General features: G+C 34.6%; 2 protein-coding genes across 2 annotated transcripts; both read left to right on the forward strand.

Moving 5' to 3' along the window:
- The first annotated feature begins 349 nt into the window (after window positions 1–349).
- Window positions 350–7,100, forward strand: LOC150083446 (uncharacterized). The gene is made up of 6 exons (XM_090377290.1): window positions 350–518; window positions 658–713; window positions 1,873–1,983; window positions 3,616–3,651; window positions 6,534–6,578; window positions 6,849–7,100. Exons 1-6 carry the CDS (start codon window positions 398–400, stop codon window positions 6,912–6,914), a joined length of 435 nt encoding a protein of 144 aa, XP_090233416.1. The 5' UTR covers window positions 350–397; the 3' UTR covers window positions 6,915–7,100.
- A 4,924-nt stretch (window positions 7,101–12,024) lies between these two features.
- LOC150083447 (uncharacterized) lies at window positions 12,025–20,112 on the forward strand. The gene is made up of 6 exons (XM_090377291.1): window positions 12,025–12,338; window positions 12,712–12,767; window positions 13,505–13,612; window positions 17,475–17,510; window positions 19,332–19,373; window positions 19,895–20,112. The coding sequence occupies exons 1-6, from the start codon at window positions 12,200–12,202 to the stop codon at window positions 19,991–19,993; spliced, it is 480 nt and encodes a 159-aa protein (XP_090233417.1). The 5' UTR covers window positions 12,025–12,199; the 3' UTR covers window positions 19,994–20,112.
- Window positions 20,113–22,385: the final 2,273 nt, after the last annotated feature.

The following is a 22,385-nucleotide window of genomic DNA, read 5'->3' on the forward strand; positions in this document are numbered from 1 at the left end:
TTTGTCAAAGTGTTTATCACGACTGAAAGTTTGGTTGTATTCATTTGTATGAAATCGCAATTATGTTTATAATATTGGCTGCCTTCAATGCGACCTTGATAACGTCCAAGGACTCCTGTTCATGGTCATGTACCACTAGCAAGAATCCAGGAGTCAACCAGGAAGCCATTAAAATGATGTTTACTTCCTAATGAATTTCTAATTGCCTAAGAGTGATATGGTTCTAACGCTTTACTTGAGTAATACGTTTCCGGCATCCCGGAAATTACTTATTGAAGAGTTTATCAAGGAAACGCAAATCAAGTAATTAAATGATTGGCTGCATCTGTTTATATACACATTGATCGATGAGAAAACGGAAAATATTAAAGCTTAGTTAATCTTTGGATATATCAGGATGAATCTAAGCGTTCTTTTCCTAATACTCTTGTCGACGATGGCTTCTGTTTTAGCGAAACCCGAATCTGAAGGGTTGTCTTCCAAAGAAGTGTTCGATTTGGCTAAAAGTATCATATGCGGTAAGTTTTCAAGATTGATCGTTCTTCCTTAGTACAATAAATAAAGTTAAACTTCCTCCCATTTGTTGAGTAAATCTGTTATATAACTAGGATATCATTATGCAACTCACAGTTCTTTAAAGTATATTTCCCATTTCAGAAAATGGTGAAGCAAAAGTGGAAATAACTCGTTGCTTTAGCGTGATGACTGGAAGTGTAAGTAAATATTTTCAGTTTCTGTCCCCAACTCCAAGCATGAAGTAATTGCAATAATTTACTTTGAATTTTGCTTAATGATGTCATTTCGTTTTATTATGCGGTCTCTAGAGACCTATTGGGCATTCTACGTGTTTAGTCATGCTGTGATGTGTTCGATTTCAGATTATCAATATTCATACAAGAATTTGCTTATTTTTTTGCTAACTAACTGCCTGTGCATTCATTTGTAGAGATTTGGGTTCGATTCCCGTCTGCTGGTGGTGAGATTATTTACTCATCTTCAATCGTGGCTATGGTTAACCGATCTCGGGTGGGAGAGGGGGGTTCCCGCGTGATTTATTCCTGGTTTGTCCCCGCTTACAACAGGGAAATCGGCTCGTGAATGCACACATTGTGCAGTCAATGGAAATTGCTATTCGTATTTGGAGTAGTCAAAGAATATAGGTGAGGTGAACTGGGAGATGGCTACAAAAGGAAATGGAGTCTTTCCCTACCCACAAGTTGTGTGGTAGTCATGTCACAGTAGCATTCAGACTTATTATAGAGACAGTTTCTGATAAGCAGTTTGTAGAATATTGAATGAAAAGAATCTTAGAAGCAGAGTTCAAGAAAACAGCAATCATATTTCATAAAATCGTAAATTGGATATAAAACATAATTCTGAATTCGTAATAATTAAGAAAGGCCTTAAGAAATTTTAACAATGGTAATGAGCTAGCTCTCAGCGTTCTTTGTCGGGTAGTTTTAGGGTAAAAAATCACTACTTTTTTTATGGAAAAAAATAGAAAAACAGGTTTCAAAAATTTATGATATTAAAAGGTATGTAATAGACGTTCAGAATGATATATCTCAAAATTAAAGTCATTCCTATCTTAGGCTATCCTTATATCATCCTATCGTTTGTAAATTATTATAATAAAATTAGGCTCGCCATTTTGGGGTTCCTCCTCATAAATCATCAAAGGAAATTTTTGCTTTGACAGGAAAGACAGGAAAATATTTGAATAATTTATAATCTCATTAGTTAACTCTTTCAATAATAATGCTTGTTAAAATTAACTTTTCTTTTAACTCCCTCTGGGGTCAGTTTTTGCCTAAAAAGTCAAAAAGTGACACTGTTGATAAATTTAAGCCTTTATTTGTTTTTTTTCTCTAGGCCTGGGATATCATAAATGATTGCCTCGCAGAGCAGTATCCAGCCCAGAAAAATAAGTTTTTACCACTCGTGAATGGCTTCCTGTGTGGAGAAGATGAAGGAGTGGAAGAGGTATTAAAAATGAAAACTTATTTAGAAAATTACATTAATTTTTATTAAACAATAAATTAATAAAGAAAAGTAATCGATTAAACCCTCTTAGTATTAGTCGCCGAAAGGAAAAATAAAAATTAGTAAATGCTGCTGCGTGCTAAATTATTCTTAGAGGGAGGGGGCCAGTAAATCAGAAACACTTATTATGAGGACCTTTAATTTCCTGAAGCAATTAATAGCAGGACATCTGCGTATTTGCTTTTAGAAGGATCAAATGGTAATTTTAACAAATGCCAAATGGAAGCTTACTCATGTTTTTCTAAGTTTTATGCTAACAAAAGCGTAATATTCCAAGGCATTAATTAGAACTCATGTCAGAAGAACTGAGTATCACAGTGAGAGAAGAACGTTACGTGGGACATAATATACTGAGTAAAGGACATTATGGGAAATGTTCAAATTTAAATGTATACTGCAGTTTAATATTTCTGAATAAACTAATTGTTATCCAGAAATATGCATCCCTTATGATTCTATCTCCTGTGTATCCCATACAATTATAGGTAAAAGATTACGGAAGATACACATATAATTCCTCTAGATTTCGTTTGTGGATTATGTACGTGATTCCATCATCAGGTGGATTAAGCAGAGACCGTGACACTGATTAATTCAGATTACATAATCCGCGGTTACCAAAACATAGAACTGGACCGAAATATTAATTTTACATCAATATAACATCATCATCAGTAGCTCTTTTGATACTGTTCCATATGAACAATTCTCGTATAAATTGGAGCAAGTAAAGCAAACTGCACTGTGGTATGAGGATGTTCAAGTTTTAAGAGACAATGCGTAGATAAAAATGCCCATCCTTTTTCATGGACTAACGTCATGGGTGCAGTCCCCATAAGTTTCTTATTGTTTTTAATATTTATTAATGATCCAATATAAGTATTGCATGGTCTAAGGTACAATGGTGGACGGAGAAGTTAACGATAATAATCAGGATACGATACTTCAAAGACCTTAATTTGACTGAAAACATAAAAGCAAGGTAATTAAAATATTAAGAGGAACATATGTTAAAGGACGGTATCAATTGTCCTTGAGAATCCCAGAACTAACAAATCGTAAAAAGTAACAAATCAATAGTATTCCTAGAATCAGATTAGAAAGATCTACACTCGTCGATCTCATAGAGTTAACCAAAAGATCGCTTGTAAAATGTTTTACCTTCGTGGAGTAGCAATAATAATCTATGACTACAGATTTCCTTAGGTATGGTGAAGAATCTGGAAATTCAATGACAGAAGTTAGACATATTTCTAATAGCGACTGTGAGGTTTTTTCATAACCCCTACTAAGAGTCACGAGTCTGGAGATCCGTAATTTAAAAACATTATTATGTTTTATGAATAAATTTTAAAAGAGGTGTCTATGTTTCCATTGCAGAGAATTGCAGAGCACTGGTAGGTCAGTGAAGACAAAATGGGTGCTTTTGTGGTACTCTAGCTATTTTGAGAAAATTCACGAGATCTTCAGCAACACTTGATAGATCCGCTAAAGATATAGTTGCATATTTAGTTATTCATATATAGTCATTTCAAGTTTCCTGAAGTTTTACTTTATGAAATTTATTTGCAGGTAAAGCAGTGCGTGATCACTAAATTTGAGGATAACGTAAGCATTCACTTTTCTTGATATTATTAGAACTAAGTAATTTTACGATTTTTATTCCTACTTCATTTTCAAATCAATATTTAAGTCTTCTTGTTTGGTTTCAATACCTTCTGTACGATAATGCAATGGGGCTAAAAAGCAAATGCGTTTTTAAATAAAAATATGATTAGACCCGATTTTTGTCATTTAATTTGTTTTTATAGCATCTGGATTTTCATCAGTAGGATTTCAACATAAGACAACCATCACCGTGGAAACATCACAAAGAAACTATTTCGATGATTCTTTGAGATGGAGACCAGAAGAAGAATGTAGGAGGTCAAAGTCAAGTCTTGGTGACCACATGGTTGAATGCGACATGCAACATTGTAAACAAACTTTGTGACCAGTTTAAAAAGAGGCAACCTATCTACCGAATCTGTGAGTATTCTCGAATATTCCTAATAAGGAATGTGCGGGATTTCGATTATCTTGTCCTGAATACTGGTTAGGGCAAGATAATACTCATAGATAGCTCAAACGACACTTGCTTCAGAGCATTTAGGATCTAGAGAAAATCTTTTATCCGAACTTATCGTCCATAGGGAGCTTCGTGAGATCGATCTTTATGAATGACGGCCAACTGACTGTTCTCTGGACGCACTACATGCAAAGAATTCGTTCAGTTGGTACTGATAGTAGATTGACTGGAACCAGAGTCAGTGAGTCATAGTGCTCTCACTGATGGATAGACGCGCAGTGTTCAATTGAATTCTCAACCCAATTACATCTGAAGGGAATGGAGAACCACGTTACAAGTTTTTAGTCCTCACTTTTCGAATTTACTTCAGGTTATGCTGGCTTCTGATTTTACACGTGCCAACCTTACTGTTACAGTGACCTAATTCTACACGCTACACTAATCACTACCAGTCTCTTTACTAAAGGGTTGTTCTGCTTTCCTCAGTGCTCACTGCAAGCACAGATATGTCCTCAGAAAGTGAATGTGAGCATTAAATATCGAAAATACGGTAAGTTAGCATTGGAGTTTGGCAAAAGTTTACTTTGCTTTTTTTAATACAATATTTAACATTAACCACTTGTTAAAGTTGAAAACAAATGTATGACATTGCCTCAGCGGAACAAAACTCAACGCTCTTCAAAATGTGATTGCTAGTAGTTGAACTGATGATTCTTTAAAGTTTGAAATCCTCTAGTTTGAATTAAGTGACACGAAGACAATACCTGTGTTAATTATCTGTTCCTTTTATCAGGACAAGAAAATTCACAAAACTGGCGGAAAGAAATTAAATTAATGTATTTCCAGACTTTTCGAATTAGACTAGCGACGAGGTTGCATAGTTGCAACTTCAATTCCCAAGCAGAATATTGACATTATTCTCATTCCTACAAAGTAACCCTCCAATATTTCTTTGAATTTAGTTAGACTCACTACCTCTGGGAGGCATTTATTCCAGTGTTCGAGAACCAGCTGCCCATGAGATCCAATTATCTGTCAATCCCTGAGATTTTATATTTGTGATTCTCGTGCTTGTTTCATCTACGAGGGAGAACGAACCTTTCTCAACCTCTTCAGCGATTTATACTGTACTCCTCAATTAGAATCTCCTCCTAGATTTCTAGTTATCACATTTTGAAGTTCACGTCGACCACACCGTTTAAGCTGTTCTTCATATGGGCATCGATTTGCACTCATCACCAATCTGGTCGCCATTTTTTAAAATGCTTTCTAGAAGTTCTTTGTCTTTTCTTTTGTGCGGTCTACAAATGTGAATACTGTATTCCAAATGAGGTATATTCTCTTAATTTAAAGTGCATTTTTAATACCTTTCTTTTTTATTCCTCGATGCGTTGATTAGAATCCACGAAGAAATCAAATACAAAACATTTTGACTTTTATTGTTATGGTATATGAATTCGTTGGCTAACAAAACGATAATGTTTCTGGTGCCAATTTTAAAAAAATAATAATAATATTGAAATAAAATGTGGCATCAACAGATGGAATTCAGAATTCAAATTTTTCAACAGATTTATTTTAATTCAATTGTGTTTCTTTGCTTTTTTGTGAGCAGCGACAAATTCACATAAAGTTACTTGTCATTTTGTTCTGGCTTTTTGGGTATTAAATCTCTTAGAAATTCAATAACTGGAATCAATAATGAAGTTAAATTCCTCACTCATTGGCCACTGCTACCAAGTTGAATGATGACTTACTATTTCGATCACATGAGTCACTTTTCTGTAAATGAATCCACTGACTCAGCTTAGCACAAAACAATCGTTCTGCTCAGAACTACTCAGATTGTAAGAAGTCATCAATATTCTGCATTTAAGAAGAATAGTTTTTTAAAAAAACGTACATTGCAAAAAAAGGGCACAACAAACACACAGGTATATTTTAAACTATGGTGCTTACTACTGATACGAAACAAGCCCTAAAATAGGCAGAGTAACGTTTATTCTTTAGTTCCAGTTTAAGAAAATTAATTCACTATTGACAATCATTAAAAGACATCAATCTTAAACTTCGATGAGTTTTCAATATTTATTTTGAAATGTATTTGAAATTGAAATTGAGCGAAAGTTAAAATTCAATCGTATTCACCATCAATCATCTGTATGGCCAAGTTGCACACTGAAAAGACGTCACTGGTCACCAGGAACTGCATCAGAGCTATGGCTTGGATGCATTCCCTGGAAGTCCTAACCCTTTCATTGTAATAACCTTGATATGTTAATGAGGGATGTGATGTGTATTATATTGTGTATTGATAAATATGAAGTCATCGACACGAAGCTTTTAACGCTAAAAGTTTGTGTTAATGTGAAATGAAATCAGCCTATTTATGAATCATTCATTTCGGTATTATTCGTTTCAGATACTTGCGAGAAATGAATTCCTGGAAAACTTTGATCCTGTTAAAGTGAGTTTTTTTTTAATTACTGGTTTCATATTTAAATTTTTAAAGATTTCCTGAAATAAGTACCACCTAAATATATATTTTCTCATCTTTCTGAAAGGTGGATTGATATTCTAATATTTTTCTGCTCAAAGGAGTGAAAATTATTTCAGTAACTTAAGTTTAAAATTCTGTTTAGTTTTAAAATTTAAATAATTATTTATATTATCAAAAGTGTAAAAGTAATAAGTAATAAAAAGAACTAAAAAAATAATTGTTTTTTTAACATTACAGACTTGCTTGATAAGTAGAGTTACAAGGTTAATTGAAGACTATTTGGACGAAGCTTCAGAAAACTAGCCATGACCATACGAGTATGTACAGAAGATGACAAAAGACACCGCAGTTCAAGAAAATGAAAAGCAACAGGTGTCAAACAAGAACAGAAGTGAAACTGGATTTTTCTTCTTTGTTAAGATGCCAGTTTTTAACTTTAGATTGTAGCATTCACCCACTTTTCTTAAAATGTTTTAATCAAAAATAAAATCAATGAGTTAAATAAGAAAATAATGAAGAATATACTTTTAATTTAAGCTAATATTAGCATAAAATACACTGACAAGTTATTCATAGGATAATAAATCGAAAATAATACGACAGAAATAAAATGACCGATTGCATTGTTTTTATGATATCTTGGGATTGACTTCACGGAAGTTAGTCCCATTCTGGCAATGAATATTTGTTTCAAAGAGCTAAAAACGAGTATTTTGAATCTTGAGATGAAGGGAGAGTAATAATAATTCTTAAAATTACAAATCGTGTAACTAAATGACAAATATTAACAAATTACAATGATGATGACACCGACGTCTCTTCCATTGAATCCAATGTGCAGTCACCATTATAAGTTAAGGACAATTGTCTGTTTTCTTCATCCATATAATTTTCTACAAACGGCATGGTGTGGCGGCGTGTGGTTCACTGGACCAACGAACTTTTCTTTTCGACTCCTGATGTACTTTGCTATACGATTTCATTTGTGGTGGGTTGGGTCAATCCTTGGAAGGATCAGTGACGGAATCTGATCTTATATTTTCAACCAGTGAGGTTTTACCCATGTTGCTGTTGAGAATGGACACCAGCAACGCTGCGTTTAATGAAGTTCCTCTTATAGCAGTGTTTCTCTCCGTTGGTTCGCATTTGCGAGTAAATTTCGAGATATTTACACAGATAATCCACTGACTTTAACATTAAAAGAAACATGACAGATATTTCAGCGTTTTGGTTGAAACTCTCGTTAAAACCTCTGATGAGCTTTTATTTTGATTAGAAGCAAGGATGTTCGTCCTGTTGTGAAAAAAACATTTCAGTTTCTTATCTCTTTTTCAACTAAATACATTTAGTGAGAAAACATCATGTGAATCTGTAAATGAAATTACTTTCAAACACCCTTGATACAGGGTACGGTTTAAGATTGAATCTTGCTTTTATTTTGAGCTGAATTTTAAAGTACTCCATTTTTTCAGACCAAACACTCAGAATTTCCATTAGTTAAAAGGTTTTGGTTTCGACTTTTTGTTATGCTTCAATAATTATATATTTATTACTAGATAATTAACTGCACAGTGATGGGAATATCATAAATCTGATATCCTAAACATTGTAAACTCTGATAATGAAGAACTGTAATTCAACTAAAAAAAACATAAGGAAATCTCAAATTTTAAGATTTTCATTGTAATCAGAAAAGAAGAGAATTTATGAAGATTTTTGAAATGACGCCTTAATCCAAATATAGCAATAACCAAAAGAAGAAGTTGTTTCCATCAACCGAAATGTTAACTACCTTCTTCCCCTTCCCTACACATCCCATCTACTGCTTACAAATCCCATTCACCAAATGATCACAGGATGTAATCCATTGACGCCCTATGACGCTCGTATCGGCAAACATCTAGAAATAATCGCAGACCTGCTTAACAGCCTGGAAGAAAAGTTCTAATAATCGCAGACCTGCTTAACAGCCTGGAAGAAAAGTTCTAATAATCGCAGACCTGCTTAACAGCCTGGAAGAAAAGTTCTAATAATCAGCTTATATTAAGCTCCATAAATGGCAGACAGGTCTAACGATCATCAGATCTTCGGACAAGTACACATAATGTCATTCACTGATGTGGTCTATCAAGAAAAAAAGATTATAATAATAATAAATATATATATATATATATATATATATATATATATAGCAATTCAAGCATTCAACGATTCACAATATTATAACAAACAAGGTAATATTTACATATATAAAAACTCATAAATTTTCAGTTTAGCATTAGCTATTACTGATTACAATAAACAACCTTAATCTCTATATTACAATAAATTACTTTAATCTCTAGGTTTCTGCTTCAGCTCACATAATTAAATGTAAAATTTTGCCATTTCACACGTTGGAGACCATTAAAGTTTCTGCAGGTGAAAGTTTATCATATTGAAAGAAATTCAGACTAAGAAGTCCCATTGAAGCCAAAGTGGTTATAATAATTCCACCATAGCGATCGACGTGGTAATATCACTAAGACTTATGAAAATAAATAAAAAAGTAACGCTGAACCACTTAACAAATACAGCAAATTGATACTGCCGTTAGAGTAAAACTTGCTCCAATGTACAGAGCTGCTTGATGTACTGGGTGGTTCGGTAAATTGGAACAAGTTGAATCCTAACTACAGCATTAATTTGCTGTTTTCTTTTTTAATACGTTGAAACGTCAATGTTTCCTAAATTGAGCTGGCAAGTGTACTTTATAGATAATACGGAGTACTAAGCTTATCATTATAAGGGTCATTACATTTAGAAGACCTCACCGATGCTATAAAAGTAAACTACTTTAATTGTTGGCTTGAATGAAGTTTCCAGATCCTTCAATGTTCCTAAAGTGATTTTGAAGGGCTTGGTGGTAAAAATACAGGCAGAAGCATTTGTAAGAACAGTTTTGGGCATTGTACTGACTATCGCCAGAAAGGAAAAGAATGGCTGATTCATATTTCACTCCTCGAAGCACGTCCATTAGGAATTATAGAAGCAGATTTACAGAGGTTCATATTTCAGACTGCTGATTCCGTTGGTGCCTGGAAAAAATGCTACCCTGAGGTTAGGTTTACTATTATCTTCACGGAGAAGAGAATCTGTTACTCATATCTGGTCAGGTATAATATAAATGCTAAGTAGTTGAGGGAGAACGTGATAGGAGAGAGAATGTGATGACAGCCTTGTCATTCAATTCGGCTCTGAAGAGAATGTGGAATTCTCAAGGGGTAGAATTTATCACAGCATGGTCTGCGCGCCAAAGACAGGAGAGACTGCTTTTAAAGGAATGGGACACTCATATGCGGAGGGTTGATTCAGCTTTTTGATAACGATTTTGACAGTCCTTTAAAACTACGAAATTCCGTGCCGCCACCACCGGTTGTGTTCTGTTTGTTTTCCCTGCTCATGGACTATCGCACGGTATCGCAATTTCTATTGAAGTAAAGCCAGCTGCAAAACTACCACGTCGATCTTGTCCCATTCCTGCTGGCAGACTTTCCACAAACCGTCAGCAGTTCTGGGGCGGCAGTTTCCGAGAGCTCTTTTCAAAAGTCCGAATGCGCAAAAATCCATGGGTGCGGCGTCAGGTGATTTAACAGGCATATCTTCAAACGGGATCGAACGAATACCTGTCACCACTTCCATTCTCCGCAAAAAAAAATCACGGGTGGAACATGAAAGTGGCTGGACACCTTATCCTGGTGCACCCAGACCTTTTCAGCGTCAGAACCGTACAATGTGGGTATTTCACGTTCAAACAACGGCTGCAGAACTTCAGTCTGGTAATACAGTGAGTTGATTTTCACGTTTTTTAGCGTCTCTACGCAATTCAAATTTACCGTTATAACAAAAACTGGCTACAACTATAAAACCTCGGCCAAAACTTTCCTTGCACCGACGCGCCCATGTTGGAAAGGCCTTGTGACCCTGTGGACGGTAATAAATTACCCAAATTTTGTTGCAATAGGAGAGGTACACCCACGCTTCGTCCAACGTTGCTACGAATTTCCACCTTTCAGCTGCCAGATATTTTTCGTAGAGTTTTCGGGCATTGACCCACCGCTCTGCAATGTGCTTTACTCCTAGGTGGTGTACGAGGGCCTTGTGCTTCTTCTCCAGTTGCAAACTTTCGTTGATTATGCGACAAACGGTTGACTGGAATGTTCCCACACGTGACACTATAGCTCTTTGGGTTTTTGGATTTTCATCGACAACAGGAGCAGGTTGCACTTTCTTCGGCGTTTTCCGCCCACTTGCAGCAACTTCGAGGAATTTTCCTTTGCCATTCAAAACCTTATGGATACCGAACTTCGACACACTAAAATTTTTCGACTTGCACCTATCAATAATTTTCGCATAACTGTACCCTTCTTTGGAAAGTGCGGTTATGTAACCTTCCAACCATGGGTCCAATTTCCCAGGCATGTGGATTTAAAACAACTTCTACAACCGATACACCTGTTCATAAGGTTTGGGACTGCGCCTGCGGGAAAAAAAATTACACTGCTGCCATACGTCAAAAGCAGGATTAATGTCAAAATCGTTATCAAAAGGCTGAATCAACCATCCATATAATGGATGAAAAAATACTTTTCTGGTGCTATCGAGGTAGCGTTACGTAGGCTGTGAACTGCTATCTTGGGGGAGGGGGATACACAGAATAATAGTTTAACATCAATCGTGGCAAAGGAGAAGGTGATCCTTGCATTGCTTTCATTGGGGTCACAGCAACCAGGAAAACAAGGTGTAGAGATTATAAGGCCTACTGGAAGATCTCATGAAAGAATCAACTAAACTGATGCTAGGAATATAATAAATACAATTCAGGATTTGAAATATTGCTTAGGCCATGAACTGTGAAAATTGTAGGGAACATTGCAGGAATTTGTACCCGGGCCCGTTGTAATCCTGGAAGAATTTATGGAAGAAAAGAATCACGAAACAGTCCTCGGTGGGAACATATTAAAACTCTATAAGCGCATGAAAAAAGAGCACAAAACTTGTTCCTGTCCCTGCCGGAAGTGTTCACTTTCAGCCGCCGAAGGGCTTTCATCCCTCACCTTTTCCGCATGATTTAGTAGAAAAGCTGTTGCTGAACCTACTGTGCTAACCACGAAGGAAACTATTTGGTGAAACTTTTACTTTTTTAGAATAAAATGTAATGTTGTATATTAGCGTTTTGACACAACCCTACACTAATGTATAATATCATTCACTACACTTACAAATCGTTTGCAGACAAGTAGTCTACAGGAAGTGATTTATGCGTTAGTATTAGAGCAGCTAACTACATCTACCGAATCGTCTACAGCAAATAGACTTTGCTCTGATAACGTTATCAACACAAGTACCGTAGGAAGTCAGGAACTATGGCTTGATTAATTATTATTACTGAGAACTTTCAAATGAGATGTGAAAGTTCTTGGTATTTAGCATTCGAATACAGAGTCACATGACTTCCCGATGCTAATGACTATAAAAGTGATATTACTATTTGAAATACTGTAAGGAGTATCTGGTCCTGTGTTATCAATAACACTCACTGCTCATCAATGAATTGTCAAATTGCGCTGGTCGCCTGGTTATCGATATGTTCTTCTGTAATTGGAAAACCAAGAGAAGAAGAAGACTGGCCGACCTATACGCGTGAACCTGATAATGATGACAACCCTCTGACTGGAGTTCTTTGCGGTAAGTTTACGAAATTCTGAAGTCTTGTAATCAGTGTTCATTGTAATGACAACCAAACAACAAAGCGCACGCAGGATCCAGGGAGGCAAGCAGGAATTTGATTATGGAGGGGTTAACTGATAAAATTATTTTTTTCAAAGGTTTTGGATGGTTTCTGCAAAACAAACAAATAAACTGAACAAATAATGAAGATGATTATGTCTTTTTTAAATTTATGGTGTTGAGAGAGGATTATCCCTCGAATCACCAACGGCTGAGCCCCCTCATAGGATCAATAATTAAAAGAGCGCAGGCTTAGAGTATTTGTTTTACTTAAATACTTAATTTACTAATTAATTTTTTATTCATCTCAATGAAACTAATTTTGTGTCAGGTAGCAGAGGAAAGAAGACCATGACAGCCTTGTGCTTTGACTTGATATCTGGCCCCGTAAGTATATTTTATGTATTAAAACTAATCATGCAAATTTCGCATACAGTTATTTATCTGTGTCAGTTATATAAATACATTTTTAGGGATAAAATGCATGCTAGTTAAATTATTGGTGTTATTTTAGTTTAATGATGAATCTCATAGTTCTTCTGATTGTCCAATAGATTTTTATCACATCATGGGTGAATCATCTGTGGACATCATATTTTCTCCCACAATAGATATTATTAACTTTGCATATTTATCAGCCAATGTGTGGATTCTATCCTCGCCTCTCAAACAATTAGTGTTATTTGAAATACAACATATGCAACTACAGCATAAGTTGTATAAGTTGCAATCAGTGTTGTTAAATTTGAAATTGTTTGTGAGGAAGGTTTCAAAAATTTTTGAATTTTTGCTGAGTGTTCAAAGAAGTGTTTGCCAAAGAGTTGCACACCACTGATAGGTTGGGAACGCTAATTGCTGCAGTAAGTAGATCATCATCCCCACTTTCAGACGTAATTTCTGTTTTTTTCCTGTGTTCTCAAACAGTCTTTTGATGTGGCTGTTTCTGAAAAGAATATCAGAATGAAATCTTAAGTTTGAGCATCAAATATTAATCTTAGAGCGAAAAAATCATATTCTCACCATAAAAATTCCTCCTGTTCAATAAAGTTCGCTTATATTTTGTTACATTTTTAGTTACCGAATTAAAAATTTATATTTTTAATGCAGTTTTTATTTTTATTTAGTTTCGAAAACTGCTTGACTCTTGTTTGGAGAAATACTATCCCATTGGAGAAGAAATGATGTTGAATTTCGTTGAGAGTTTATGTGAAGATGACAAGATATACAAAAAGGTACTTTTAACAGCTCCATTTCTACCGGTTAAATATGCGTTAAAAAGTAATCTACTAATGGAAGCATTCTGAAGAAATTATGATTACGATATTAATTAAAGCCGTGTTTTTTTACATTAAGGAAATTATGATGTGAGTGTAGATTTTTACATTTTAAAGTTATGTTGAATATATAACTTTAAAATGTAAAAATTCATAGGTACGTTTTTCAAATATGAAAATATATTCGGATCTATGCATCTTTAAAACATCTTTATCTTTATCTTCTTTTAAAACATCTTTATCTTCTTATAAAACATCTTTATCTTCTTTTAAAACATCTTTATCTTCATCTTTATCTCTATGCATCTTTATCTGCTTAACGAAAGAAAAAAGAGAGGAGTATTCTTTATATCGGTAGTCTTTTTAAATACCGGTCTTCAGTTGTACCAAAAAAAGTAAGTCTGCACAGAACCTTTGATGCCCGATACCAGGTTGGTAAATGATAGTGAGGAAAACCGATGCTAATTATTAATGACATTAATTAATTTCCATAATCATGAATATTTATACAAACAAATTGAGGGGGTGTTCATCTAAACAAACTGAAGTAGTCTCACAATCGACTAAATCAGGATTTTTGATTATCAATACCCTTAAATAATTAAAGAGTGTTATATTTATTTTATCATAAATAAGGTAGCTATATATTAATAGTTTTAATATATATATATAATATTTTGTCTTTATTAGATTATAGTCTTTATTATTATTTAAGCATTTGTATAAGAAAAATTAACATTTTTCTAAGTTAAGTTGCATAAATTACTTGATTAAAAATTTTTAAAATTATTATTGGATAATTAAATTTTTAATAATGCAAAGAATGAAAAAATTCACTCTTTAAGCATGAAATTTCATGCCTTGAGCAAAAGTTAAATTTGGTTTAATTTTCAGAAACTTTCCTGCTGTAACTTCTGGAATCTTTTCCATTATAAGGATTTGAGAAATAGGTACACTGAAACCATTACAACTAAACGCTGCTTAAGGGAGATCTCGACGACTGCAAATCTTGAATAGTAAATACCTCTTGCTATACAAGTATCTCCTACCATAAATTCCAGATGGTTATCTGATGGTGTAAATGTTTAAACTGAAAGCGAATGGAGTTCACTACAAGAATTCCTGTGCATCTCTACAGAAATTGTTGTCACAGCCTATAAATAATTGCAGATACTTTTGTCATCGGCGTTTTTTGAAATGTAGACGTGAACCTCAATTTATCAGCCATTATCTGGTTACAGACGAATCATGTTTAACAAAAATTGAAATGCAATTCTCAACTCAGAAAACGTTCATACCTGAACCGAGGAAACCACAAACACGAAATGTATTAGAACCTGTAGCACTTTCTATGCATGGTTTGAAAGTTAAGAGGATGAAAGACCATTCTTGTTGACATTAAACGAATTACTGTAGATCTGAATATTCAGGAAATACGTGTAAGGGGAGGTTGCAACAGAAAACGGAAATTGAAGGGATAAATGAGGAAGAAGGAAAGTGGGTCCGTGAGTCTCAAGTTAGTAAAGAATGCTGACTGTTTGCAGCCGTGTTCGTAGTTTGAAAGAGAGAGAGAAGGGGAATTACAGAAGAAAATTGAGAATAGTGTCCATCAGTGCATCTACAGCATGAGATAGAAAGATTTAGTAAGAGATGGATCATTAACTAACCTGAATGGCCTCTTCTGAATGGAGTCTAGAAGCCTGAGAGAAGTTTTGGGGCACAGCCCCAAATGTGTGAACGATATTTTAAATATTCTATGGTTGGGTGTATTTGAGACAAGTGAGTAGCTGGTCATAAAAAATTAACTCCGAGAGCAAAAGAAATAACACAGTTAGCTTTCGATGCAGAGAACAAATATTTGCCATATGCTTATGGCAAGAGAGAGATTAGGAATCAGGGTAATCCTTAATAGAGATATGCGATCTTGTTTAGAAATATGAGTGTGAGTGTCGCCAAGATAAGCATAGGAGCAGAGGAATCCTTCTTGAGAGATTTCCAAGATAAAACACAAGACTGAGTTTTAGAAGGATTTACATTAACTATCTTATCTTTTCCACACTGGAGAATTACCTGAATATAAGTATTTAAGAAATCGGTAGTGGATATTCGAGTAGTTTAAACTGTTTGTGCAGAACAAGCTTTTTCAAACTGGAAGGTGGAATACAAGTTGCTGTCATGAGAAAAACTATGGAAAGGATTTCCAGTCAATGGAAGAAGGTCATTAATATGCAAGGGGAAAAGAGTGGGAGAAAGAATTGAACCTTGGGAAACACCAGTATTTTTGGAGCAGTTAGAAGACAGAGAGCCGTCTACCTTCACCCGGAGTGAACAATCAGAAAGAAACCTGGATACCAAATTACAAATAAAAAACAGTTGGAAAACCATAAGATGGAAGCTAATTTAGAAGACTCGTATGATAAAAACGATCAAACGCTTTTTCAACTGTTTGAGTTTTGCCAAACTTTTCATTGAATTTGTCCATAGATGGGTAACAAAAGTAAATATATCACCAGTGGATCGACAATAATGGAATCTATACTGGCGATCATTGATTATATGGGAAGGTTTCTAGATTTCCTTGGTGTTTCTGACTTTTTTTAAACACAGAATACAATAACTGACAGATTGGTGGAATTGTCAGGACTCATTGCTAACGTACACTCAGTGCCCTTTAATGTTTGGTGTAGTGTTCTTGGGGACTAACAATCATATTGTTCCTTATTTTTAGCAGCACGACTTTTCAGTAAACGCACACCTAAATTTTCTGCGGAACAATTCGTGCGAACCACTGAAAAATATCCCTGGAAAATCCACAGAGGATAATGGAGTACGGATTGGTTCGACCGGCCCTAAACAATCATTCGGCCTCTCATTCTTAGATTAATGTCGCATCAGATGAAATCCATGGGTTGTTCTACGTGTATTACCACGCCAAACTAATTGAGCAATCGCATTTTGTAAGTTACTGAAACAATTAAGGGCAGTGCAGATAAGGAATAGTGGATTCGTTGTGATAAATACTGCGTTAAGCAAAATGGAGCCCACCTAGCTGCTATAGAAGTCAGTCCTGCTTTTATGATCGTTGTTTAATATCTGTATAATATACTGCATAATATCTGTATAATATACTGCATAATATCTGTATAATATACTGCATAACATATGTATAATAATATCTGTATAATATAATTTATAATATTTGTATAATATTTAGAAGACCCGTATGCCAAAAACGATCATTTGTTCTGCACAATTTTCAAACGTCCAGAATTTCTTTATGGAACTAAACTCTTCTACCATGTCATTTAAGTATAACAAACATATGTAAGACACAGGTGTTGAGGTTGAGTCTAAAGTGACAGGTCATCACCATCAGCAGCAGAAATTTTCAATCCACTGCAGGATGAAGGCATCTCCAGCAACTTTTCAATTCCTTCTATTTTGTGCAATGGCCATCCATTTGCTACCCACAATCTCTTGAATTTCATCTGTCCATCTCCGTTCTTGGCTTTCAAATAGAAGTAAACTATTTTCTAGGTTTTGGACATTCCACAAAGAGAAAAAAAATCCTTATAATTTAATATTAAACAAAATACCATATAGCGAAACCTTATGGAAATTTGACAAGGTCTTTCTCTGGAAACTTACCTTTCCAGGTATGACCAATAAAAGTTAGTTTTAATTTAATTCTGTCATTTTCTTTTAAATATCTGAAAATGAATTTTATATCCAGTATTATTTAAATTTATATGCCTATTTACATTTATGTTTAGACATATATATGTGCATTGTATCTAACGGCTTCTTTCTGAATTTATAGGCATCGGACTGTCTAACGTACAACATTGATGACTTGGTAAGTAATCATTGGCATGATCACAGTCAGCTAAATTGTGATGTACTCTTATAAATCATTTATGTTTAAGAGGGTGCCAAAAAGTTTCAAAATAACCTTAGAAGTCCCATTAATAGTATATATCTTAAAAACGAGGACTAATTATGACATCTTGCTTAAAATATTCTAATACTTATTCAAATGGGCACTTTGTAGCCACTGATAATTATCCATTTCTGTGTTTTGTGAATTTGTAATTCTGACTATAAACTTATTCTCTATTCTTGCACATTTATTCTTTATAATGAAGTCACCATCTAATACTGATAATGTCAAATGTTTGTGAAGAATATTAAACGTATTTCCTGTGAATATTTTACCACTAAAAAGTTAACCGCGCTTTTTCTATGATCAACATGAGTTCTCCACCACATGGTAGATCCATGAGAAGCAGAACTTAAGAAACTCCCATAAAGAATTTCGCTGCATAAAAAACATTTAACCATCATTTCTATAACTCATTCCTTGTGTCCAGTCTCTCTGTAAATACCGGCTCCGAATTGCTATGTTACTCATTGTAATTCTAGTCGAAATTCTTCGTTCTTCCTGTCATAATAACTTTATCCTTATCAAAATTCATTCTAATCATATATTCATCACAACTTTTGTATATCTTCTAAATAAAATCTGTAACTCTTGTTTTTAATCCACTATTGCTCTCTCAGTTATCTTAAACTAGATTCTTCTATCTGTGATCACTGTATTATGATCACTATCTATGTCAGGTCCTGGATTCGCGTGCAAAATTTCCCAACTGTCCTTATACCTTTCTTTTAACATTCTCTAATCCAGTTGGTATCTGCCCACATCCTTTGGCATTTCCACTAATGTATTTTTCCTCCCTCGAAATTTCCATTCTTTCCATCTCCAATCAATAGATTTAAATCAATACCAATTCTTTTTCTCTATATTATTTATTAGTTCTAGTTCCCATACAATTCTTCTGTTTATTGTTCATCATAATCTGACGTTGGCATATATGCAAGCACCACCACATTTATAGATTCTATTTTTATCCTCACCACCACCACGATACTATCAGAAATATATTCCAACGCATGTTCTCTTACTCAGTTATTCAATACCAATGCAGCAACATTTCTTTTCTTTTCTTCATCAGAATATAAATATGAAATCCAGAATTCTGAATTCCCCTCTCTCCTCCTATTCTATAACCAGTTGTGGTAAGGTTGTGAAAGACTAATATCTTGTGCAAATTTACCATATCCCACTCGAGAACAGAATGGCAAGAGAGGGGGGACTTCAAAAGGCTGGATTTAAGATTTCCTCCAATCCATCTCAGTTTTTATTTTTTACAGTTTCTTCTTTCCCCACTTGTCCTCACATTCCATGTTGAAATCTTAATTCTACTTCTTACTCTCCTCTCTTCCTTTTTTCACAACTTTGTCTACTATAATGATTTATCTTGTTCGTGATCCCAAAATGCTCATCTTTTCTTTCGGGTTTGATAGTCTTGCCATTGTCAATAATCTCATTACCAATATTACTAATCTATTAGTTCTGTGCCATAATATACAAAGGAATAATTTCGTCATGATAGTTTCTTGGTGCTTTCCATGCCTTGGGAGAGAAAGCAAAATTTCTGCAGGGACCTTGGGAATCAATGATTTTTTTCAGCAACTGGACAAATTGGTATCTTGTGGTCCTGGACCAACTGAGCGTTCCTTTTTTGTTTATATATTCTGTTCTTAAACGATGTAAATATATAATTTCATGTTCTAACTTCCCAGCAAATATAATATCTAGATCGTTGTCTTTCAGAAACCAAACAGTAGAAATATATTCCTTCAGCCTCCATTTTCGGTAAGTATATAGAGATCTATGTCATTTAATTATGAAATTATATTATTGATCGGGAAACTATGAAAACATTCCAAGAACTTCGGAAATTTTAAATGGAATGAACTTGGCTTATTTTAAAAGTCTTCGTCAGCTAATCAATTAATATTATGCGAAATATTATTCCATCATTCGGGTGGTTTTATTTTCTATATTTTGTACTGCTCGTCACAAGACTATCTTAATACTTAAGTATTAGGGTATTAAGGAAAAATGACAGCAAGTACCTCATGATGAAGATCTGTAGCCTATAGCCTGAAACGTTTGCTTGTTTGTATAGATCATTGTTGTAATCATGTGAGTTTAATGCAGATGCAGGTTTCTATTTTTTATTTAGAATATAGTTATAATTTACTCAATGTTTTTATTTTAATTAAATTCACTATGAAAATATAAATATTTTAGTGAAAAATATTGCTCAGTTATTATAAAAAAAATATATTAATTGAGACTGAAGTATAAAGCTACATTTTTTGTTTCTATAGAAATGTATTTCGTATCTCACAAAAGAAGATTCCGAAGAAGACGAGGATGAAGATGTAGGAATATATGATCGAACTGAAAGATTATGGGAAACACTTTAAAAATGAAGCCTCATTTAGTTTGAGACAGCATGGTTAATCTTAATCTGTTTCGGCATCTCTCAACTGTTGCTTCTCATGTTCATGGCAACCATTATTACATTTTAATCATTAAATAATGTACATATGTTAATTCTTCTGTGCTCAAAAATAAACATCAACGTTGAAAGTTCTGCTTATTGGTCAACTAATTATAAAAGATCTGATATTTTATTATTCAAAGATCACCATGCATTTTAATCATAATATCATTAAGCTCATTTAGAACCAGTCTTAATAAGAATATTAGTTCCATCTGTGACATAATATTTATATTAAACACCAGCATGGAAATGTGAAGCGAAAACGCTTCACATTTCCATAGTCTTTTCTATAATTTGCACTTAATATGTGCATCTGCATGTATTTCTGTCTAGAAGGGTCCCCGAGATCACTCTACAATCCATCGATGTCATCTGTGTTGCACCATCTCTGGCATAACCAGTCATCGTGTTGTAGGTTTGTGTTCAGCGTTCTGTTGTGTTGTTGTATTGAAGGTTATTTTGTGGAGTCACATTCAAGGGTAGTGTTCCATCTCCAGAGCGCCGTGGTCATCAACAATTTGACGAGTGTGCACAACAGAATCAATGGTATATATTTCCATTCTAATGCAACACGGTTTAAAGAATTTTATTTGAATTGTATATGAAATGACACCACTCTTTTGGATTATGAATAATGCAAATTTCTTCATAAAGGCCAATCAAATGAAAAAAACAGAAACAGGAATAGATTCTGCAGTAGTTTAAAAACGTGCATGCGAGAAGCCTTTTTCTGAATGTGGAGATCTTTCAGTTCAGTAGATTCCACTGTTTTAAACAAGACGTCAGGAACTATGCATTGGATTTGATTATATCGATGAAAAAGACATTTGAAAAAGACACTCAAATGTCTTTTTCATCAAATCCATCGTCCAGTTCTGAATTCTATTCACTGGCAGGTAGATTGGGATTTGGCGACTCTTCAATTTGTGACACCGAAACAATAGAGGAAGATGTGCTACAGCATTTCGTTCCGTAGGTTTTTTAAAGTTTGCCGTTTCAGCCATAGAAAGGAGAAATTGCCAAGTTGGTTTCCGAGCTGTCTCCACAAAGGCCTACGACTACCACGACATCATCTCTCTAATATTGATTTGCAACCGCCATCACAGAAATGGTGTGCATACAAATTGTCTTAATCGTCCATAGGCATTCCAAAATATGCTTCCAATGCGCTGCAAAGCTGAGGGCCATCAAAGATGTTTCACCCTCTTTGTGACCTATATAATAACCACAAATACAGCAGAACAAGTCTGGCGCTTGGTAGCATGACCCCTGAGAGATGCAAGCTAGGAGGGTTCAAAAAGTGTACTTACAAAATATAATTACAATAATATGTACAATGGCAGTATTGATCTACAGAATATTTACAATTGTTATTTGATATTCACATAAATATAAGGAATTGAATAAACTGGACTTTGAATAGGGAAGTTCAAGAAATGTAAAGTGGACTGATTCCTCGGATCAAGTGAAAATACACAGTTGGTGCTGTCTTACTAGACATCCCCATAAGGGTTTAGGCGTGGCTCATTCAGGGTTGTGATGAAGGTTCTCCTGGATTTTGTTTTCTTGTATGACTGATTACTTTAATTGTGTCGATTTCAAGTTCATTAAAATATTTTAAGGTGTTTGCTGAAAACGTATTTTTCAGACAAGCAAGATTGTAGACTTTCGTCCTCAAGGGAAACAGAATTCTATCTGCTTCTGTGACGGGATCTGCGACCCAAAACAATGTCCTATATGTTGGGAACATCAACTCTTCTGGTCAGTAATTTTGATAGAGTGAGATCTTTTTTCCTAAGACGAAGAGCTTCCAAGATGTCAAGGTTGATGTGTAATGTCAATCGGGATGTAGTAAACGGCTTCCCTCATGCGCGGTTTGCCATCTTAAAATTCAATACTCAATGACCAATATCTTTTCTTTGTGGCATGCCGGTGCAGAGGACCAAATCTCTGCAGCCCTTTTGGAAACTGTTGCATCGAGAGATGCAATGGTTTCCAATAGAATGAATGAGGTTTCATAAAGACCTTTAATAAGTTGCATCTAACAGAAATTGGGTGGAAATCATTAGGCGATTTTCGATGATTATATTTAAGAATTGGTTTAACGATATAAGTTTGCCAAATCGATGGGGCCGATCCATTTTCGAGAATTTTTGATAAGTGTGTAGCAAGACATCAGCAATATAGCATATTATACAGAACAGATTTTAATTGAAAAGAGTTGGAAGCCGTCAGGTCCCACTGTTGCTATGAGTGGTTGATATTTTATTAATCTTCAACTACCAGAAAAATCTTGACACTATAGAAAAAAC

The sequence above is a fragment of the Mastigoproctus giganteus genome, chromosome 7 (assembly GCF_048544385.1).
Source record: "Mastigoproctus giganteus isolate SK-2022 chromosome 7, ASM4854438v1, whole genome shotgun sequence".
NCBI lineage: Eukaryota > Metazoa > Arthropoda > Arachnida > Uropygi > Thelyphonidae > Mastigoproctus > Mastigoproctus giganteus.